Here is an 18,573-nt window from a genome sequence, read left to right as displayed (position 1 = left end):
ACTCTCCCATCTCGCAGCCTTGCTCTCTGTGCTCCAGCCACACCGGCCTCCCTGTGCTGCAGGAATGCACCACACACACTGACACTTTGGAGACCCTGTCCTGGCTCGTTCCTGTCTCGGACCCGCTAGCCTGGAAAACTACATGGTGGCCTCCACCTGGGAGCCTTCCCTGACCACCCTGTAAGCCACTCTCCCACCACGCTGCAAACCCTTCAACGACCCCACTTTCTCTTCTCAGACCGCATCACTGCCAGGTCCTGTATTATACAGCTATTTGACGATTGCCTGTCCTTCGCTCAGGACACAAACTCCAAGGGAACAGGCGCTTTATTTTGTTCATCGCTGTATCCTGAGCACTTCAAATGGAGCGTGCACACAGTAGGGGCTCAATACATATGGGCTGAACACGTGAGTGAAGTGCCATGTGCCCTCAGGCAAGGACTTTTAACGCTGTGTGCGAATAAGGAGGTCGCCTGCCTCACAGGGCTGTTGTGGAGGCTGGACGGGACAGCACGCACGTGGAGAGCTTAGACTGCGACTGGCCTGCAGGAGGGGTTCCACAGATATTAACTCTGACCCCGTCACCACTATCACTCTTCCTGCCGAGGGAGGGCTTCAAGTGCCAGCACCTGGGGAGCTGCCGACCTTTCAGGGTGGACAGACTTACCTCCGGGGCGTGCCGTCGTCGAAAGGCGGGATGATGACCACCTTGACGGTGACGGAGGTGCGCAGCAGGTCGATCATCTGGTCGTGGGTCAGTGTGACCACGGCCACCTTGCAGATCTCCACCAGGCGGCTGCCCTGCCGGAGCCCGGCCTGCCAGGCAAACCCGTAGTCCTCCACCTCGGCCACGGTCCCGTCGTACTTCACGTGGAAGCCCAGCTGCCCAAGCCCGTTCCGCCGCAGGGTCATGTCCACCGTCTCCCAGCCATTGGTCATCACCTGCAGGCAACACGTGGGGTCTAGCCTCACAAGCTGCTCGGGGTCAGCTCTTGTGGGAGATTCCTGGTCAGACTCTGCCCTTTGAGGCCAAAGACCCTGCTGACCCCCGTCTACCCTCCCAGGTGATGTCAGGGTACGGGAGTGCAGACACCCACCTAGTCCCAGCCCAGGGTTCCTGACTTCTGGAGAAATGTGGATACCTCACACAGAGGTGGCGGTCATGAGCTGTGATCTCCAAATGCACCCCCCCACCCCCCGCCCCGCTGCTGGTGGTCTCTGGGACTTGTTCTGGCCAATGAAGTGTTAATGGAACTGGCATACGGTCTGGGCTGGGGCATTTCACTGCCAATTCAAGACCCTTTGCAGGCCTTTCCCCTCAGCCACAGCCTCTAGGATTATTCCAGAGAGTGGCTGTTTGGTTAGCTAGGGTCCCGAGGTTAGAATAATGTGGAGCACAGGCACGAGCTGAACCTAAGATGGATACGTGGTGGGAGTGACATAAACCTTTGTCATCTGAAGCCACTAATAATGCATCCTGACCGATACGGTGGCTGTGACCAGAGTAAAAGCCAGAGAGGCAACAGACCACAGATCCTGCGACCTTTTCTAGGTTGGGGGCTTGGGCCATATTTTTTACTTCATGACATCATTCTTAGAGGTACAAACCCCTTCCCAATCTCCTTCCCAGACCGTCCCCCATCCTGGAGCCGACCAGACCACACAGGGCCTTGCCTCCAATTTACTCCCTGCTTCATATGTATGAGACTTTCGTCATGATTACCATAGATATGAGAAGCCACTGAACAGAACCCCTGGTTCTTCAGCATGTCCTTAGGGATTCCCTCTTCCTGGGACAAAAAGATTAACTTAACAAGCCGTAGCTGTTAAACAAGTTACATCAAGATTTGTCTGCCCTATCCTAAAACTGCATTAAGGAAAGAGTTCGTGTAATGGTTCACATTTCCTGTGAGAAGTCATTCCCTGGCTAGAAGGCTACCTGATGTACCTGTTAGAGCAGCACCGTAAGAAAGAATTTTATGTCACAAGCCACGCTATGCATTCACACATTTACACGCGTATCCACATACACAAAAACATTCCTTGCAATCCACACTGACATTACCGAGTGTGGGTAGTGAGAAATGAGTTTGGATGGCAAAAGACTTACCTGAAAATGTAAACACATTTGTTCCTGGTCTGGACAGTGAGAATTTGGGAAGTGAGGAAACATGTAACACTGGAACAAAGCTCCACGAAACCAAGTCCTTCCCCACTGGGATCCTCTTGGATGCGTTTCAATCTTTTCTACGCTATCTTTGAGGATTTTTGATTGAGACCCAGTAATTGATTTCATAACCCAACTTGTTCACATGACAATAAGGAGTTACTGTTAATTTTTTGTACGATAATGACAAAATAGTTATTTTTACAGAGTCCATATGTTTTAGAGATAAATACTGAGATGTTTACCAATGAAATGATAGGATGTCTAGGATTTGTTTCAAAATAATCAGGGGAAGAGAAGGGAGGGAAGGGAAAAACAAGACGGGCCACGGGCTGATAACTATGGAAACTGGTGATGGGGCTACAAGTTCACTATGTGAGTCTCTTTACTTTTCTGTATGTTTGAAAATTTCCACGATTAATAAGTTTTAAAAAGTTGGTTGGAAAGGAAAGTCTACTGTTCAGTGCCTCAAAAGAGAAAGTTGTGGGTGGCTCCATCCTAGACCACTGCTTCTGCTTTGGGAGTCAAAATTCTTCTGCCCTTTGAAGCCATCACCCTTGTGTCCGAAGAATTTGGCTGTGGGTGATTCACAGGAGAGTCCTGTGCGTCCGTGCCTGTGCCCGATTAGGCAGCACCAGCCCTGGGAGTCCCGGGCTGTTCCGAGAGCCAGCCCCCTGCAGAGGCCCCGACGGCTCAGGCACTGCTGTGCAGGACAGCTCAGTGCCTTCCACTCTCCATCCTTCCCTTCTTCCTTTGAGGAATGAGACTCCCCTGCCCACCGCAAATCAAGAGTTTTGATGGGTGCATGGCCACCTGGTTAGGGACCACATTTCTCAGCTTCCCCTGCAGCTGGGTGTGGACATGACTTGGTTTGGGGCAGTGATGGAACAGTGTTTTTAAAAATAAAATTGCTTGTCCTCCACGCTCACGCTTTCTCCCTTCCTGCACACAGGAACATGGATATGGAGTGACTCCACGTTGACCATGCTGAAAAGTACAACATCGAAGGGAAAGGAGGAGCCACAGGAGGAAGGGACGTGAGTCCCTGAGCTGTCTCTGCCAGCTTTGAGCAGCCTGAGTGCTAACTACAAAAAAAATAAACGCCCATCTTATTTCAGCCACTGGATTTCTCAGTCTCTCTCTCTCTCTTTCTTTTAGCAGCTCAGCCTGTAACTACCCAGTATGGCTGCTTTGGGTCATTTTGGATGGGGGAGAGAGCCAGTAGGGGAACTCGGGCTGCTCTGGCTTAGTGTCCTGCAACTACTATGCCATTTGCTTTTGTTAACAATCCGAAGGCAGCCCCACCCAAAGAAGAACACCATTCCCGATGTTCACAAGCTTCCAGAAAGGCTCCCTGGAACACGGAACACCTTTTGAGACCAAACACACAGTGAGTTCAGAGGAACCTCTGCTGTGTCACGCAGCCACCCTGCCCCCTTTAAAGCTAATTTTCTTGGGGACCGATCTTCATGTGCCAGGCATTGGTTAAGTCCTTTCAATGCCCAATTTCTCTAATATCTCACTTATGACGTACATACAATAATTTGCTTGTTTTACAGCTGGGGAATCTGAGGCATGTCAGTTGCCCAAGGTCATAAAGCAGATCTGACTCCTTAACTCTATCTTTTAGCCCCTGTGCTGTTTTCCCTGCTGCTATGCTGCTTCCCCTGGCTTTTTTTTTTTTTTTTTCTCTTTTATTTATTTTCCCTCTCATTCTTCACCAGGATGATTCCTACTTACTGCTCTAGTTTCAGTTTAAGTCATTTCCTCAGGGAAGCCGCGCTCTACCCTGGGCCAAGGCTCACAAGTTGGGGTGCTTGGTGGGTAATGGGAGATGCAGGCTGGTGAGAACCATGGTCAAATGGTGCACTCACACCCTGAGTAAAGGGGGCACCCAACACCCTGCTTCAGCTGACCCCTGACCAGTATAAACATAGGCCCTGGATAGCCAGATCCTCCAGTTTTTCAAGAGAAGCCAGAAAGCTAGGTTCATACGAAATCCTCGGAATGTTAGCACTGGTAACTAATTAAATACGTCTGGGGGCTGCATCCCATCTGTGGGTTTGAGACCGCCCACCATGATAGGTTCCCCTGGCATCCTCAACACTCTGCCTTTTAGCCTCTTGGCACTTGTGATTCCTGTTCAGTGTCCGCCTCGGATGGGAGCCTGGGCCCACCATGGTCACTGCTGAGTCCCAGCACTGCCCGGCCCAGGGCCCGGCACATAATAAAACCTGTCGACTTAACAAACAAAGGATGTCTGAATCCCAGCTGTGCCGGGGGAGGGTGTGGAACCCTCACCCTGGAGGACTTCACAAAGAAAGACTCACCTTGTGAGCCATTTAAGATGGGTCCGTCCCTTCACAGAAGACGGCTTATGTCATCACTTCCTGGCTGCCCGGTTTCTCAGCGGGCTTTGGGGCATTGAGATTGTGAGGGGGGCTGTGGAAACGTGCTCTAAAAGCACTGAGCCAACAGGCACGGGGGTGCGCGTGGGACAGAGAGGATGTGGGTAAACCATGTAGCCTGGCACAGTGCCTGGCACGGTCACTGCTCAAGAAATGCAAGCTGCTGTCAGGATTTTGGGAGGAAGACCTCTCATGTTTAAGAACCCAGGCCCTTAACTCACTCTGGGCCCTGGGCAAGTCCCTTTACCTCTCTGGGCCTCAGCTTCCTCATCTGTGAATTGGGGGTGATAACAGTATCTCCCTCAGTGGGCTTTTGGGAAGAAGAAATGTAAGGTTGTGCAAGGCTGCAAGCAGTCAGACAGTCAGCCCCCCATGAATGGCCACTTTTGCTATTACTACAAGGTAGCACGCATGCGAGCATTCAGTCCACAGTCACTGAGTGCCTACTGCACACCAGATGCTGGCCTAGGTGCTGAGGACACAGCGGCAAACAACAAATAGGTAAAAATACACGTCAGATGGTGGTAGGTGCTATCGAGAAAGTTAAAGCAGGGAAAGTGGGTGGAATAAGCTCAGGGCCAAGTTGGGGAGGGGAGTTTGCAATTTTGGATAATGAGGCCTCACTGACAGGTGACATCTGACTAAAGGCATATAGAAGGGGAGGGAGCCATGTGCGGATGAGGGAAAGTGTTCCAGCAAGAGGGCACAGTCAGTGCAAAGGCCCTGAGGCTGGATGCCTGATGAACACACTCTGGAAACAGCAGAGGTCTGTGTGCCTGGAGCAGAGAGAGCAAGGGGAGACAAGATCAGAGAGGCTGACAGAGAGGCCATGCAGGGCCTCATGGGCCACCGTAAGGAATTGGACTTTTACCCAGAGTGAGCTGAGGGGTTTGAGCAGAGCAGTGACATGATCGGATCCCTCTGACGACCTTACTGAGAAGAGACCACAGGGAAGCAAGTGTTGATGCAAAGGAGACCAGCGAGGAGGCTACTGGATAGGCCAGGAGGGGCTGTGGAAGGGGGAGAAGTAGTGTAGCCTGTCTGCTGGAGACGGAGCTGACAGACTGGATGTGGGTGTGAGAGAAAGGGGAGTGAGGCTGATGCCGAGGCCTCTGATCCCACAAATGAGGCATGGGCTTGTCCTCTGCTGAGACAGGAGAACCCTGGGAGGCATGGGGAAGGAAACTAGGAGCTTGCTCTTAGACATGTTAAGTTTCAAGGTCGAGTGGAGATGCCAGGCAAGCAGTTAGTTATCAGCCTCAAGTCTGGGCACAAACAGGTTTTGGAGTCAGAAAAACCTGGATTCAGATCCCAGTCTGCCACCTACTGTATGACCTTCTGTGAGTATCTATACCTCTCTGAACCTTGCATTTCTCATCTGTCAAGTGGGGATAAAAACAGTGCCTACATTCCACAGGGGGGGTGAAGAACTGTGAGGTCATGCACGTAAATGGTTCATTAGCACAGAGTCAGGGTTCAGTCATCTCATTCAACTAACCAACTAATCAGCATTTACGGACCACCTACCATGTGTCAGCTCTGATCTGTGCATATGAGATAAGCAAGTGAGCAAAACAGTCAGAGGCCCTGGTTCACAGACCTCACATCCTAATGGGAAATCTACACACAAGCTACTGTGGTAGTCTAAGGCGGGGCATGAATTTTGGAGTCAGGGAAGCTGAGAGCAGGGCTTTACCAATCCAACTGAACTCAAAGAGCAAGTGCAAAGGCCTAGAAGGGGGAGGACAGCCAGCTGTCATAGTGGTCTCTGGAGGTCACGGCCTCCCAAGTCAGGGCAGCTTGCCTGGGCCACATAACTCATTCAATCCTTAAAACTTTTACATGATGTAGGATGATTACTGTTCCCATTTTTCAGATGGGGAAACTGAGTCACCCAGCGGTTAAGTAACAGGGTGAGGTTACACAGCTGGTAAGTGGCAGTGCCGGGAGTTGAAGCCAGGCCTTCCGATTCAAGAACCTGTGTTAACTCCCGTGATACACTGCCTTCTCTATTCCACGCATGACATGCCATTCTGCTAAACCCACTGAGAGCCAATCACCGACCACAGCATTCCTTCACACGGGACTCAGATGTGGCCTTAGTACTTCTTAGCCCAATGCTTCAAACAGCCATTACCAACTAAGTTGTCATCTGACTTGAAACCAATCTGCTACCCTTGGTTTGGCATCAGTCCGAGCCTGAGCTGCCAAGAGCTTAGGGTTAAGATTTTTATCCAGACTGTGAGTCTTTGTTTTTTAACAGGAGATGTTAAACCACTCACGTTTACTGTGATTACTGACGTGGAATTATTCCTGCCATATAATTTTCTGTTTGTTTTGTTTCTTTTATTATGCTTTTGTATACGCCCCACCACAACATCCTGTTTCTGTCCTATATTTTAATGGTCTGGAAACCTTTCATTCTGTTTTAATTCTTCTGGAAAGTATCCTTACATTTTTAACATGAGTTTAAACTTATCTTTCCTATCAACATCTTGAGTGAGTAAATATGCCTTTTGTCCTCCCAAGGTGATGGCACGGAGAGCCTCGGACACCTTCCCCAGAAAGAACCCAGGCTGTGGGACCCACTAGACCCCTGGTGTGCAAGTGACAATTCTGATTCTCTTGGGGCCAATGAGTGTCCTGGCCTAACTGACTGGGCTCAGGGAGGCATTTTAGTGGTTCCTAAGGCCTCTGTCAGACCACAGAACTGCAGCACCCTTGAGAAGCTCTCTCCCTTACCTTCAGCCTCTGGACAATTTCCCTTATGTCCTCCACAGAACCCTCAGAGGCCTTTAGGAAGATGTGGTCCCCTCGCCCGTAGAAGATTTTGAGCGTCGAGGAGTCTGGGGTCCAGCCGATGACATCCCCGCAGTAGCAGTTGAACACCACCTCCTTGGTGCGTAGATCCAGGAGCACCACAAACTCATTGGAAATTCCCAAAATGCAGTCGATTTCTACCCCCTGGGCGAAGTCCTCAGCCGCCACCCTCCAGGCAATGGCCCCGGCGCTGTGTTGCTCAGCACCTGCCCGGGCTTTTGTCTTCTCCTTCTTCTTGGAGGTCAGGGAGATGAGGTTGAACTTGCCGGTGGAGTCAATGGGTGTGTTGGAGACACAGTTTTCAGCCAGGTCCTTGAGGTACTCCTGGCGGGTCCTGGTGGCCATGGTGTGGAACTTGTCAGACTTGTGCGCAGCATTCTCAGCATTAATCACCTTGGCCAGCAAGAAGTCTCTGAAGACATCAGATTTGCGGAATGTGGTTCCACTGGGGATGGGGGGTCCAAAAGGAGGAGCGTCTTTGGATCGGGTCACAGCCATACTGAGGAGGGAGAAATTATTTAGATGGTAGAAAGATAGGCACTTGAGAGTTCCTTTAGAAAGACAATACATGACCAGAAGGAGGAGTTTCCTTTCTAAGAACGAAGTCTACGTCTAACTAGTAAGTTGCCAGCCGACTAGACTGGAAACTGGAGAAAGTATTAGGGCACATGCATGCATTTTTACTTCCTATACAACTGATGTTAGAACATCCACTGATATTCAAAGGATAATTTTCCTAGCATTGTTCAACTTCAGTTAATCTTGTTTTACATACATACAGGCTTGCAATAAATTATAGTTTGGCAAAAATTCATCCCTTCCTCTCTACCTTTGTGGGCAGGTACATCCCCACCCCATTGAGCCTGAGCCTGGTCATGTGACTTGATTTGGCTTTCGAGCAAAGGCACAAATGTGTGTGCGGGCCAGGCCTGCCTCCTATGCACCTGCCCTCGCCATGAGGTGAACATGCCCCGGGGCCTACTGGTCCAGGAGGATGAGGACACCTGGAGCAGACCTGCAGCCAGGGCCAGCCAGACCTCAGCTGACCTGCAGATGTGTGAGCCAAGAAGAAATGATAATGTTTGTGAGCCACTGAGCTTCGGGGTGGTTTGTTAAGCAGCATTATTGTAGGAACACCTGACTGATATGGAACGTTCTGTGATTTACTTCTTTCAGACACTGTGTAAGACTAACACACTTTGTAAATCATCTCTACAAAGGTTGTTCTGAAAATTCATTGTATGGGGAAGTTAGGGTGGGGCTCTTCCTACTTCAGTTTTGACTGAGATGCTATTATGATAGAAATCAGATAGCAACTGAGTGAGAAAGTAAAAAGGAAATGATCTAAAACCTGTTCCCCCAAATAACCTTCTCACCCACTATGCAAACTAGAGATGGAGGATCTCATTGGGAGGAACATCTTTGGAGAAAGTGGCCCCATGACTAGGGGCCGTCCCTAGGTGACCCTTATATTTGGGAGGAGACTTGGGTCTGCTCCTGCCTGGGAGATCTAGAAGGTGGGCAGGGAGCCCCCGCAGAGCCCAGAGAGCACGCAGCCAGCTGTGACCAGAGTCCCAGTGACACTTCCCTGTCTCCCGTTTTCTCCTTGTGCTCCAACCGTGGACAGGTCAGAAACTGGCAGTGAGCACGCCTGGGGGAGGGGAAGTGCAAGGCGGAGAAACAGAGGACAGGGAAGCAGGCTCCCCATCCACCGAGGTTCCCAGGCAGAGGCAATCCTGAGCTGGCAGGCAGGAGATTTGCTGATAAGTCAAGTTTAGACTTGATGAACCTCGTTTGTGACATTCCAGACTCAGTGGCTACAAGTTAGATGATTTCTAGTATCAGGCAGAAAGGCTATAGCACCTGCCAGGGTGAACATCCAGGGGGCAGGGGAAGACAACTCTCCCGGAAAAGACATTTAAAGGGGCTCCAGAGACACCATGAGTTACGCTGTTTACATAATGACGATTAAAAAACAGTATGAGGTGCTGAAAACGAGGTTTTTCTTAGAGAGTACTGCATTCACCTTCTATAAAAATGTCAGCTTGTGAGTACAGTGTTGGGAGAGATTTCATACTGTAAGACACTTTTTAAAATAATGAGATTCTTGATTAAAACCTGTTTTGTGAAACCCAACCACAATGAAAGGCTTGTTCAGGTTTCGACTCCCAAGCCCCCACCCAACTTGACAAGGGGACAGGGTGACATGCATGCATTTGTTTGACCGGCGCTTCTGGGACGCACCCCCTCTTGGGCCCTGGGGATTTAGTGTTCTGGGAAGGCTGCTGTGAGGAAGAGAAATTACGATGGGATCTGCAGCTGAGTAGGAGACAGTGGAAGAGCTGAGGGGAGGGCGGTGCAGGCAGTGGCCACGGGAGGAACAAGGCCCGACAGGAAAGAGCACGCGCAGGGCGAGGTGAGGCCGGGGTGCCCAGAGCCCAGGCAGTGAAGGGGGGAAGGCGGATGAGGTCACCAGGGACCAGGCCAGGCAGGGCCTCGACGGTGAGTTAGCGCTTTTCATCCCGAAGCAAGCAACCATTTTACCATCTGGGCTGGCTATTCACCGCCTGTGCCCCCAGACGCAGTCTCTACCATTTTCTGCCCTGGAAGGTGGGTTTCTACAGGCTGTGCGACCTTCACTGGGTTCCCCTGGCCAGGCTATGGGAAGGGGAGAGGAGAGAGGGTGGAGTATTTATTTCTCTTCACTGCCTCCCTGCTGGGCTCGGATGGTGGCAGTGGCTGTAGTCCTGGGCCCTTTACTCAACAGCCACAGCTTCTGCTGCGCAGCCCCTCTCCCAAAGCCATAGTTCTCCCCAGTTTCCAGAAACTTCTCCCATCCCCTTCTGACCTCATCCCTGGGGGTGGGGTAATGGTTCCCTGCTGTTGCTGGTCCCTGGATGTCTCATTTTCCTGTACTGGTTCCCTTAACATACCCACACCTATTAGTCTGTTCATTAATCCCTCAGTTAAAACCCAGAGTGGGGGGCACCTGCTTCTGGCGGGTCCCTGATGAATGCAGGTGCCAGGCTGACAATCTGTAAGGATCACCGTGGCTGCCCCATGAAGAAAGGGATGGACGGGACCAGAGAATGTGCAGGAGACCATGGAGGGAGCTACTGCAGACCCAGGTGGGTCAGGCCAGACCCCTTGCTCTCCATCTCCACGGTTCACTGGCCAGTGAAACCTTCTCTACATCCCGGGAATGCGTGTGGGCAGGTGCCACCCACCTGGGCTCAGCTGACGCCCCAGAGCCAGCACAGGTGTTCAATACTGATTAAAGTAAACTTGAACAGACAGACCAAGAAGAAACAGATTCCTACCAATATGGAGGTTTGACAGAAAAAGGCATTTCCCGGTGGAGAGGTTCTTCAAAGGCCACACAAACCAGGCAGCTTTTCCTCTGTGGGAAACCCTGTGGGCGTGGCCTTGCCTCCAGGCAGGGGGATGGATAAGACAACCTCGCCAGTCTCTCTACTCTAATTAAAGCCATGTTCAGACTGTACGTTACAGATGTGAATGGCTCTGCAACTTCTTCATTCAGGACGTAGCTGCTTATAGTGACAGATTTGGGCTCTTCCCATAGTCCTGATTCATGATTTTAAGAATTATGAAACTGCAAGCTGCTGAAGGTTTCTGGACAATCAGAACAGCTGGTCCCTCACTTCCCCAGCAGGAGGGATGGGGTTTCCCCAGCCCACAGGCTGCAGGGATGCTGGTGCGCTATGCAGAAAGTACGCACTTGAAGCGAGCGGGAAAGGGCGACACCTCCTTATGCAGCCAGGAGATGGTGAGACCACCAGGTCACCTGGTCGCTGTACCTCAGTATTTCTAGAACACTCACAATTATTTATTCAACAACTATCTTCTCAGGGCCTACAATGTTTGGGCCAGGCATGTGTCTAGTTGGCAAAGGCGCCTTTGCGGTCCTCTACATGGCAAGCGCCGGGCCAGCATAGATGTATGAAGGTGAGTATGACGTGGGGTTATCCTCGAGGGAGGCGAGAGTCACATCAACAGTTTGTTCCTACAGGGTGATGAGTGCTGAGACAGAAACGTGTTGGGGGACACCTTTGGAGGGGGGGACAGGGGAAGGTCTGTCCAGAGAGCAGCTGCGTGTGGGGAAGGAGAGGAGGGGAGGAAAGGGGTTGCAGGAGGGGCAGCTTTGGTTGTATCTCTAACACTTTCTTTCTTCAGAAATAAAGGGAGAGCTGAAGCAAATATGGCAAAATGTTAACATCTGTTAGATTTGGTGGTAGGCACATGGGTGTCTGTTATATTATCCTCTGTACTTTTCAGAACGTTTAAAACGTTGCATAATAAAAATATTTTAAATTAAACTGCAAAAAAAAAAAAACAAGAAAGCTTTGTGCGTCAGGAAAAAAGAGATCGCTCTGGAAACCACGTGAAGGCCGGCCTGGAAAGGCAGGAGGTCAGCCGCAGGCTCCTGCGATAACCCAGGTAGGAGAGGGGAGCTCACAGTTAGGAGAAAGGGGAGAAAGGCCCACCCAGCAGCCCCCTGCTTCTGATGTGCTACAGGAGGGCTGTCTCCTTCTGTGTCTGTGTGTATGTGTGTGTGAGCTCGAGAACAACTCCATCGTTGCTCACCAGGGCTACCTTTGAGCTGCTGAGGAACATCGACAGCATCTAAGTAACCTCAGGCCCACATGGAGCCTGGAGGTGCAGGCCCTTGTAGCTGCTGCTCCGTCCCGGGAACAAATGGGTGGGGGTGAGGGAGGGGGGATGCAGGCCTGGGCCTGGGCCGTGTGAAGGCCCTGCCATGCGGTGTACTGGCTCCCAGCGGCCACTGGGCAACACATCTAGCCTGGTGGTCAAACAGCACGTCCTGCATACTGGAATCCACCTCCCTTCTCTCACACATTTGGCCAAGAAGAAACTGGTACATTCTGGCAATTCCACTGTGACCACCCAGCGTACCTACGCACATACCCTTTGGCCCAGTACTCCATGCTTGGGACTTTATGTATCCCAGCTGTGTACTTGGACACGTGTGCAATGACAGTCTAAACTAGGTTATGGGGACTTCCCTGGCAGTCCAGTGGTTAGGACTCAGTGCTTTCACTGCTGAGGGCCCGGGTTCAATCCCTGGTCAGGGAACTAAGATCCCACAAGCAGCACAGCATGGCCAAAACACAAAAACAAAAAACAAAAAACCCCCACAAAACTAGGTTATGCACTGCAGGGGGAGTGTCACAGCAGGCAACAGGAAACAACCCAAACGCCCATTGATAAGGGATGGGGGGAGATTCTCAGGCATCCACGTGATGGACTAATATGCAGTCATAAAGAAGGAAGAGGCACTTTACGGACTGGTGTGCAAAGTTCTCAAAGGCTGTTGAGCGAAGAAATACAGGATGCAGAACAGTGTGTGGGATATGGTACCATGTGTGTTAAAAAGGTGGAAAAGGAATACTTGTAAGCATTTGCCTGTATGGCCCGAAGGTATCAGGATACGTGAGAAATAGCTAATAGTAGCTGCCTCTGTGACAGGCAACAGGATGGTTGGGGGTCAGAGGTGAGAGGCCAGAGAGCTTTCCATTTGTCCTTTGGGGGCCGGCCCGCCCCCAGGTGAGAACTGGTGCCTGGGGAGGACGCTGAATGGGTCTGTGGCTTGTGGGGGGCCCCTGCCTGCCCTGTCTCCATCCTACCATATTCCGATTTTCCTGTGCCTCTCAGCCCATGCGCCCTGTGCCCAGGCACAGCTGGGGGTCTTACTCTAGGATGGGCACGTGACCCCAAGCAGGTCAAGGAGCCTCAATCCTGGGGCTTCTTTTCCTGGGAAAGGAAAGCTGTCTTTTTGCTGGATTTGCAGCTGGGAAGATGTTAAGCTTGGAGCTGCCAGCAAACAAAGCGACAGTCAGGGAAGTGGAGCACATCCGGCCAGGCCTGAACGTGTCATTTATGAGAACCAACGTATATAACTGCCTTTTTGAGGTGGTTTTTCTGTCACTTGCAACCAAAAGATTCCAGGCAAATACAAATCCCTGATGGTTTGCTTATGGAAACTGGGGTGACATGCCCCTTTCTGGTTAAGAATCACTCTCTCAGAAGGTGTGGGAAGGTGTGAACAGAGCTCCCCTACTGAAGCACAAACAAGAAACGCAGGAGGCAGCCCATCTGGGCCAGCTGTACCCCTGCTCTCTCTCTGCCGCATGCTGCCCGGATGCTGGAAACCAGCTTTTGTGACCAGTGCACGCAGGGGTAGGGTGCAGGCACGTACCTGTAGCAGACGCTATCAGTGCAGGGCTTGTGGACTCGGACAATGATGAAGACGTGCTGAAAGTGGGAGCGGATGTTCTTGGGGGTGAACGGCAGCGCCCCGGGCTCCTGGAAGATGATCGTCACGATGTCGTTTCCTATGTGCCTCTTCCTCAGTAGCTGGAAAACGGCGGGGAGAGGAAAACGTCATGGTCAGCTCAAGGCTCACGATCCGCCCCGTCACCTCCCTGCCAACTCGTCTCCTTCAGTGCTCCCCCTCGCTCACTGTGCTCCAGCCACACTGGCCTCCTGCTGCCCCTCTAACACTCCAGAGACATTTCCTCCTCAAGGCCCCTGCCCTGACTCTTCCCGCTGCCTGGAACATTCTTCCCCCAGATCCCCACATGGCTCGTTCCCGCCCTCCCTCCTTCAGGTCTTGGCTGAAACATCACCCTCCCAGGAGGCCTTCGCTGACTGTCTTATCCATGGTGTCACCCCCTCTGCTTTTCTGCCTTTATTACTTAACACTCGTTGACACTTAGCGTACAGCGGCTTCCCCTCTTCCTTTGGTTTCTTGTCTGTCTTTTCCCACTACCACGTCAGCTCCATGAGAACAAGGGTTTTGTCTGCTTTGTTCGCTGCCCCCTGCTGTATCCTCGGTGCCTAGAGCAGAGCCTGGCACACAGCAGTTGCTCAAGAAACATCTCTTGGAGAAGGGCATGGGCTGGCGGCTTTGGACTTGCTCAAGGCCAAGCTCACAGGCGATGGCAGAGTCAGACCCGAGACCGCTGGCAGGGCCCATCCCTGCTGCCGCCCCGCCCCCTCCCCGGACACCTGAGTTGAGAAGGCTGGGGCAGCGGCTTCAGAGCAGCCCACAGGAGCCCTGTCCTTTCTCCCCTGCCTGTCACGGTCTCTGAGAAAAACTCTGTCATCTTTGTAGGCGATGATGTACTCACGACATTTTACTCATTTGCTGAAATTACATTGTTCTTATTTGTACAAGTTTAGTCTTCATGTAACTGTTAGGAATCCCCGTTGGCCACGTGAGGTCCGCAGATAGGAGACACATGCAACTCTACATGAGGTGGCCCGTGGTGTGAAATCCAGTCACACAGACTGGCACAACTCACACTGTTGAACTGTTAGCTCTTTATGTGTGTTTTACACTGGATTAAATTAAATTGCTAGATAAAGTACCCATTTACTGTGGCCGGCCCTGTACTAGGCATTTTACATCCACATCTGAAAGCTGCAACCTCATTTCATCTTTTTTTAAAAAAATATTTATTTATTTATTTATTTTGGGGCTGCATTGGGTCTTCTTTGCTGCATGCGGGCTCTAGGGTGTGCGGGCTCAGCAGTTGTGGCTCGCCGGCTCTACAGCGCAGGCTAAGTTGCGGTGCACGGGATGTGGGATCTTCCTGGACCAGGGATAGAACCCGTGTCCCCTCCATTGGCAGGCGGATTCTTAACCACCGTGCCACCAGGGAAGTCCTCGTTTCATCTTTACAACAAGGCTGTGAGGCATTAACTCATCCTACCTCCTTTTACCGATGAGAAAAGTTAGGTTCGCGGGGGTTAAACGTCTTGCCCTAAGTCACACAGTCATGGAGGGAAACAGCCAGGATTTGAACCCACTTCTGCTGGACTCCACAACCCAAGCTTTCCCCACCATGCCTCCCAGAGTTCCAGGAGTAGCTTTCTGTCTTCTTCCTGTGCGCCTCCCATGTCGGGCCCTGACTCAAGCCCCAGTTTCATGCATGAGTGCAGGGTCCTTTCCCAATGACCCTGAGACATGGGTGCTATCATTCCGCCCATTTTACAGAGGAGGGATCTGAGGCTCAGGGAGGTGAGATTACACAGCTAGGAAGTGGCAGAGAAAGAACTCCAACCCAGGCCTAATGACAGCAATGCTCTTACAGCTGCTATTAGGTGAACCTTCTGAAATCACCGATATTTGACCATTTTCGGCCAGTAAAACTACAACATCACCTGTACCAATGGAAAAAAATACATACACTAAACCATAAGTCTGTGGGGTTTCTGTTCATTAGAAACTGCTCCCGGACTGAGCATGCATGGCGTGTCCAGGTGAGGAGGCTCCTGGCGGTGGGCGTCAGCTGTTGCACCCACCTAGCACCTCCTCCTCCTCCTTCTGGCAGCCGTGTCCATTCCCTTTGGGAAAGCACCTCCCTGATCTCTGTCAACGTTTCAAGCTGAGCTGACCTCACTCGCCCTCTCTAGGGGTGGGCATGTCCTTCAGGCTTGGCCAATCAGCCCATTCCATCCCTGCCCTGGGCCTGGCAAGTGAGTGGTCCAATGAGATTCATTCCTGAAACGTTTCTGGGACTTCTGCAAGGCACAGCTCTCTTTTTCCCATGGTAGCAAAGCTGGTGGGATGTAAGGCGAGGGCTGCTGGGGGGCGACTCTGCACTACTTGGGAAGATCTGTGAATAATGCCACTACGAAGAAAAGCAGAGGCGAGAAATGCAAAGAATTCCTAACACTGTTTGAGCTCCTGGATCCAGCCATACCTAAAGCTAGCCCTCTCCCAGTACTTGAGAATTACCTAACCCAGTAAATCCCATTTTTTGCTTTTGCCAGTTTGATTTGTGCTTCTATCACTTGCAGTCGAAATAATGTTGACTGATTCACTTTTTTTTTTTCATAGGATCCCTGGTGACTCAAGAGGCTCTTGAGGGGAGTTGGGGTAGCAGGATGGACAAGCAAACAGAAGAAAACTGACAGTGAATGACACCTGACCTAGTCTCCAACCCCCAGGTGATGAGACCGTGATGCAGAGGGTCTCCAGGGCCAAAGGCCTCCACATGCTGCACAGGATGGTGCCAGGAGAGCCAGTGTCGGGCAGGCAGCCAGCTAACAGCTGTGGGGAGGGACAGCGCCGTGGGTTCAGCTGTGCACCCACCGGAAGTCACTTGGGGCCCCCACCCTGGGCCCCACTGACCTGCTGCCTGTTGTTGGGGGTGTAAGGGAGCAGGGTGGAGACGTGGAACATGATCTCATAGTCCTGGTACGTCGTGTAGAGGGAGTGGGTTCCCGTGGAGTCAGCTGAAAGAGAAACACCAGTTAGCACCACGTCTCCAAAACCCCTGGGCTCCTGCCATATCCCACATGCCATCTGTGTTAGTTTTTTTTTTTTTTTTTTTTTGCGGTACGCGGGCCTCTCACTGCTGTGGCCTCTCCCGTTGCAGAGCACAGGCTCCGGACGTGCAGGCTCAGCGGCCATGGCTCGTGGGCCCAGCCGCTCCGTGGCATGTGGGATCTTCCCGGACTGGGGCACGAACCCGCGTCCCCTGCATCAGCAGGCAGACTCTCAACCACTGCACCACCAGGGAAGCCCTGTGTTAGTTTTTAACTTGATGTTTTCACTTAACTCCACCCTTTAAAATCCAGTCAATTTAGATAAAAAGGAAACTGTACATTAAGCACCCACCAGACTGGTAAACATTTAAGGGTCTGACAGTGCCAAGGGTTGGTGGGGATGTGGAGCAACTGGAACCCTCTGTGTGGCTGGTCAGGTGTGTAAGTTGGTACAACCACTTTGGAAAACTCTAGTAAGATCGACTGAACCTGAAGATAGGCTGAATTGATGACCCAGCACTTCATCTCCTAGGATCACAGCCTAGAGAAATTGTACACAGATGCCCCGGAATATGGGTACAAGTATCCTCCAAATGTTAGTCCAAGGAATAGATAAACAGTTCATACTGTGGAAAAGTACACGGCCGTGAAAAGAAATGAGTCACAGCCACCACATGGGCAAATCCCAAGAATACAATGGCTAGACACAAAGGAGCACAAACCGTATGATTCCATTCACATTATGTTGTCAAATAGGCAAAACGAATTATATTATTTAGAGATGCATACGAAGATGGCAAAACTATGACGAAAAGAAGGAAATGATAATCATAAGCGTCAGAATACTGTTCATCTTTAATGGGAGGGCGTTATGACCGGGGAGAAACACCTGATTAGGGGCTCCATGGGGGAAACTGAGGCACAGGGAGGGAGTGACTTGCCCAAGGTCACGCACACTTCAGTGAGTGGTGGCGTCTGGACTGGAACTCAGGCTATCTGACTCCAGAGTGTTTCCTTAACAGTATTCAATGCTGCCTCTTATGAGTTTCAAAATTCTCATAGGAAACAGACCAAAATCTCTAATCTTTAGCCCTAAAGGTCCTGCATGGTGAGGCCCCCGCCTGCCTCCCTCACTTTCTCCTTCACATTAATTCCCTGAACAACAGCCTTTAGACCTCAGGGCTTTTGCACATGCTGTTCTTTCTCCCTGGAACGCACTTCCTGCTCCCTCTTTGCCTATTTTATTCCAACTCATCTCTCTCGGGTCACATGCCATGTTCTTGAGGCCCAGCCGCCACATGAGGCTGGGTTCCTCATATGTGCTCCTATCATCTTGAACTGCTCCTTCCTGCCCAGGGAGGACAGCCAGGAGGTTGTTTTTGCTGGACGCGTGAGTGAACCCACAAACCGCACTGCAAGTAACTCCAGGGTGTCACACTCACCCCTGGAAGCCTACTCCTTGGCCTTTTTGAGCACTGAGGTCCACCAGCTTTATTTAACTGTAGGTGCAGCGGAAACAGCAGTAAAACAGACCGAGGAATCCCTATTCTTGTGGGCTTCCATTCTAGGGGAGAAGCTGTGACAGGTGAGGTCACTGAAGCCTTGGTTGGCCAATGCCAGAGCCAGGTGACCTCCAGGTGGCTGTGAGGCCATGGCAGCCCTTCCTGTTAGTTGGGGACACTGACCAGGAGCACTGTATTCCCCGGGGTCCTTGTGCACACTGGGCACCATGCAGGTGTCTGTGGCTATGACCCTTCAGGACGTCTCCCAGCGCACATGTGCACAGGATCTCAGAGGACGTGTCTAGGAGCGCAAGGGCTGACACACAAAGCAAGTGAGTCTTCAGGCTCTACTAGAATA

At 51.4% G+C, this 18,573-nt stretch overlaps 1 protein-coding gene across 13 annotated transcripts in view; it reads right to left on the bottom strand.

Annotated features, from left to right (window-relative positions):
- Window positions 1-18,573, bottom strand: part of SIPA1L3 (signal induced proliferation associated 1 like 3) — a 238,906-nt gene that overhangs the window by 63,960 nt on the left and 156,373 nt on the right. For all 13 annotated transcript variants that reach the window (XM_081217052.1, XM_081217046.1, XM_081217051.1 and 10 more), the window contains exons 7-10: window positions 16,577-16,680; window positions 13,634-13,791; window positions 7,318-7,894; window positions 668-942 (exon numbers count right to left, since the gene is read on the bottom strand). In XM_081217052.1, coding sequence (XP_081073178.1) covers window positions 668-942; window positions 7,318-7,894; window positions 13,634-13,791; window positions 16,577-16,680 — 1,114 coding nt within the window. The remainder of the gene's footprint in view (window positions 1-667; window positions 943-7,317; window positions 7,895-13,633; window positions 13,792-16,576; window positions 16,681-18,573) is intronic.

This window comes from Mesoplodon bidens (assembly GCF_964165515.1).
Source record: "Mesoplodon bidens genome assembly, chromosome: 18".
NCBI classification, from domain to species: Eukaryota; Metazoa; Chordata; class Mammalia; order Artiodactyla; family Ziphiidae; genus Mesoplodon; species Mesoplodon bidens.
This window is presented reverse-complemented; position numbering and strand designations above follow the sequence as displayed.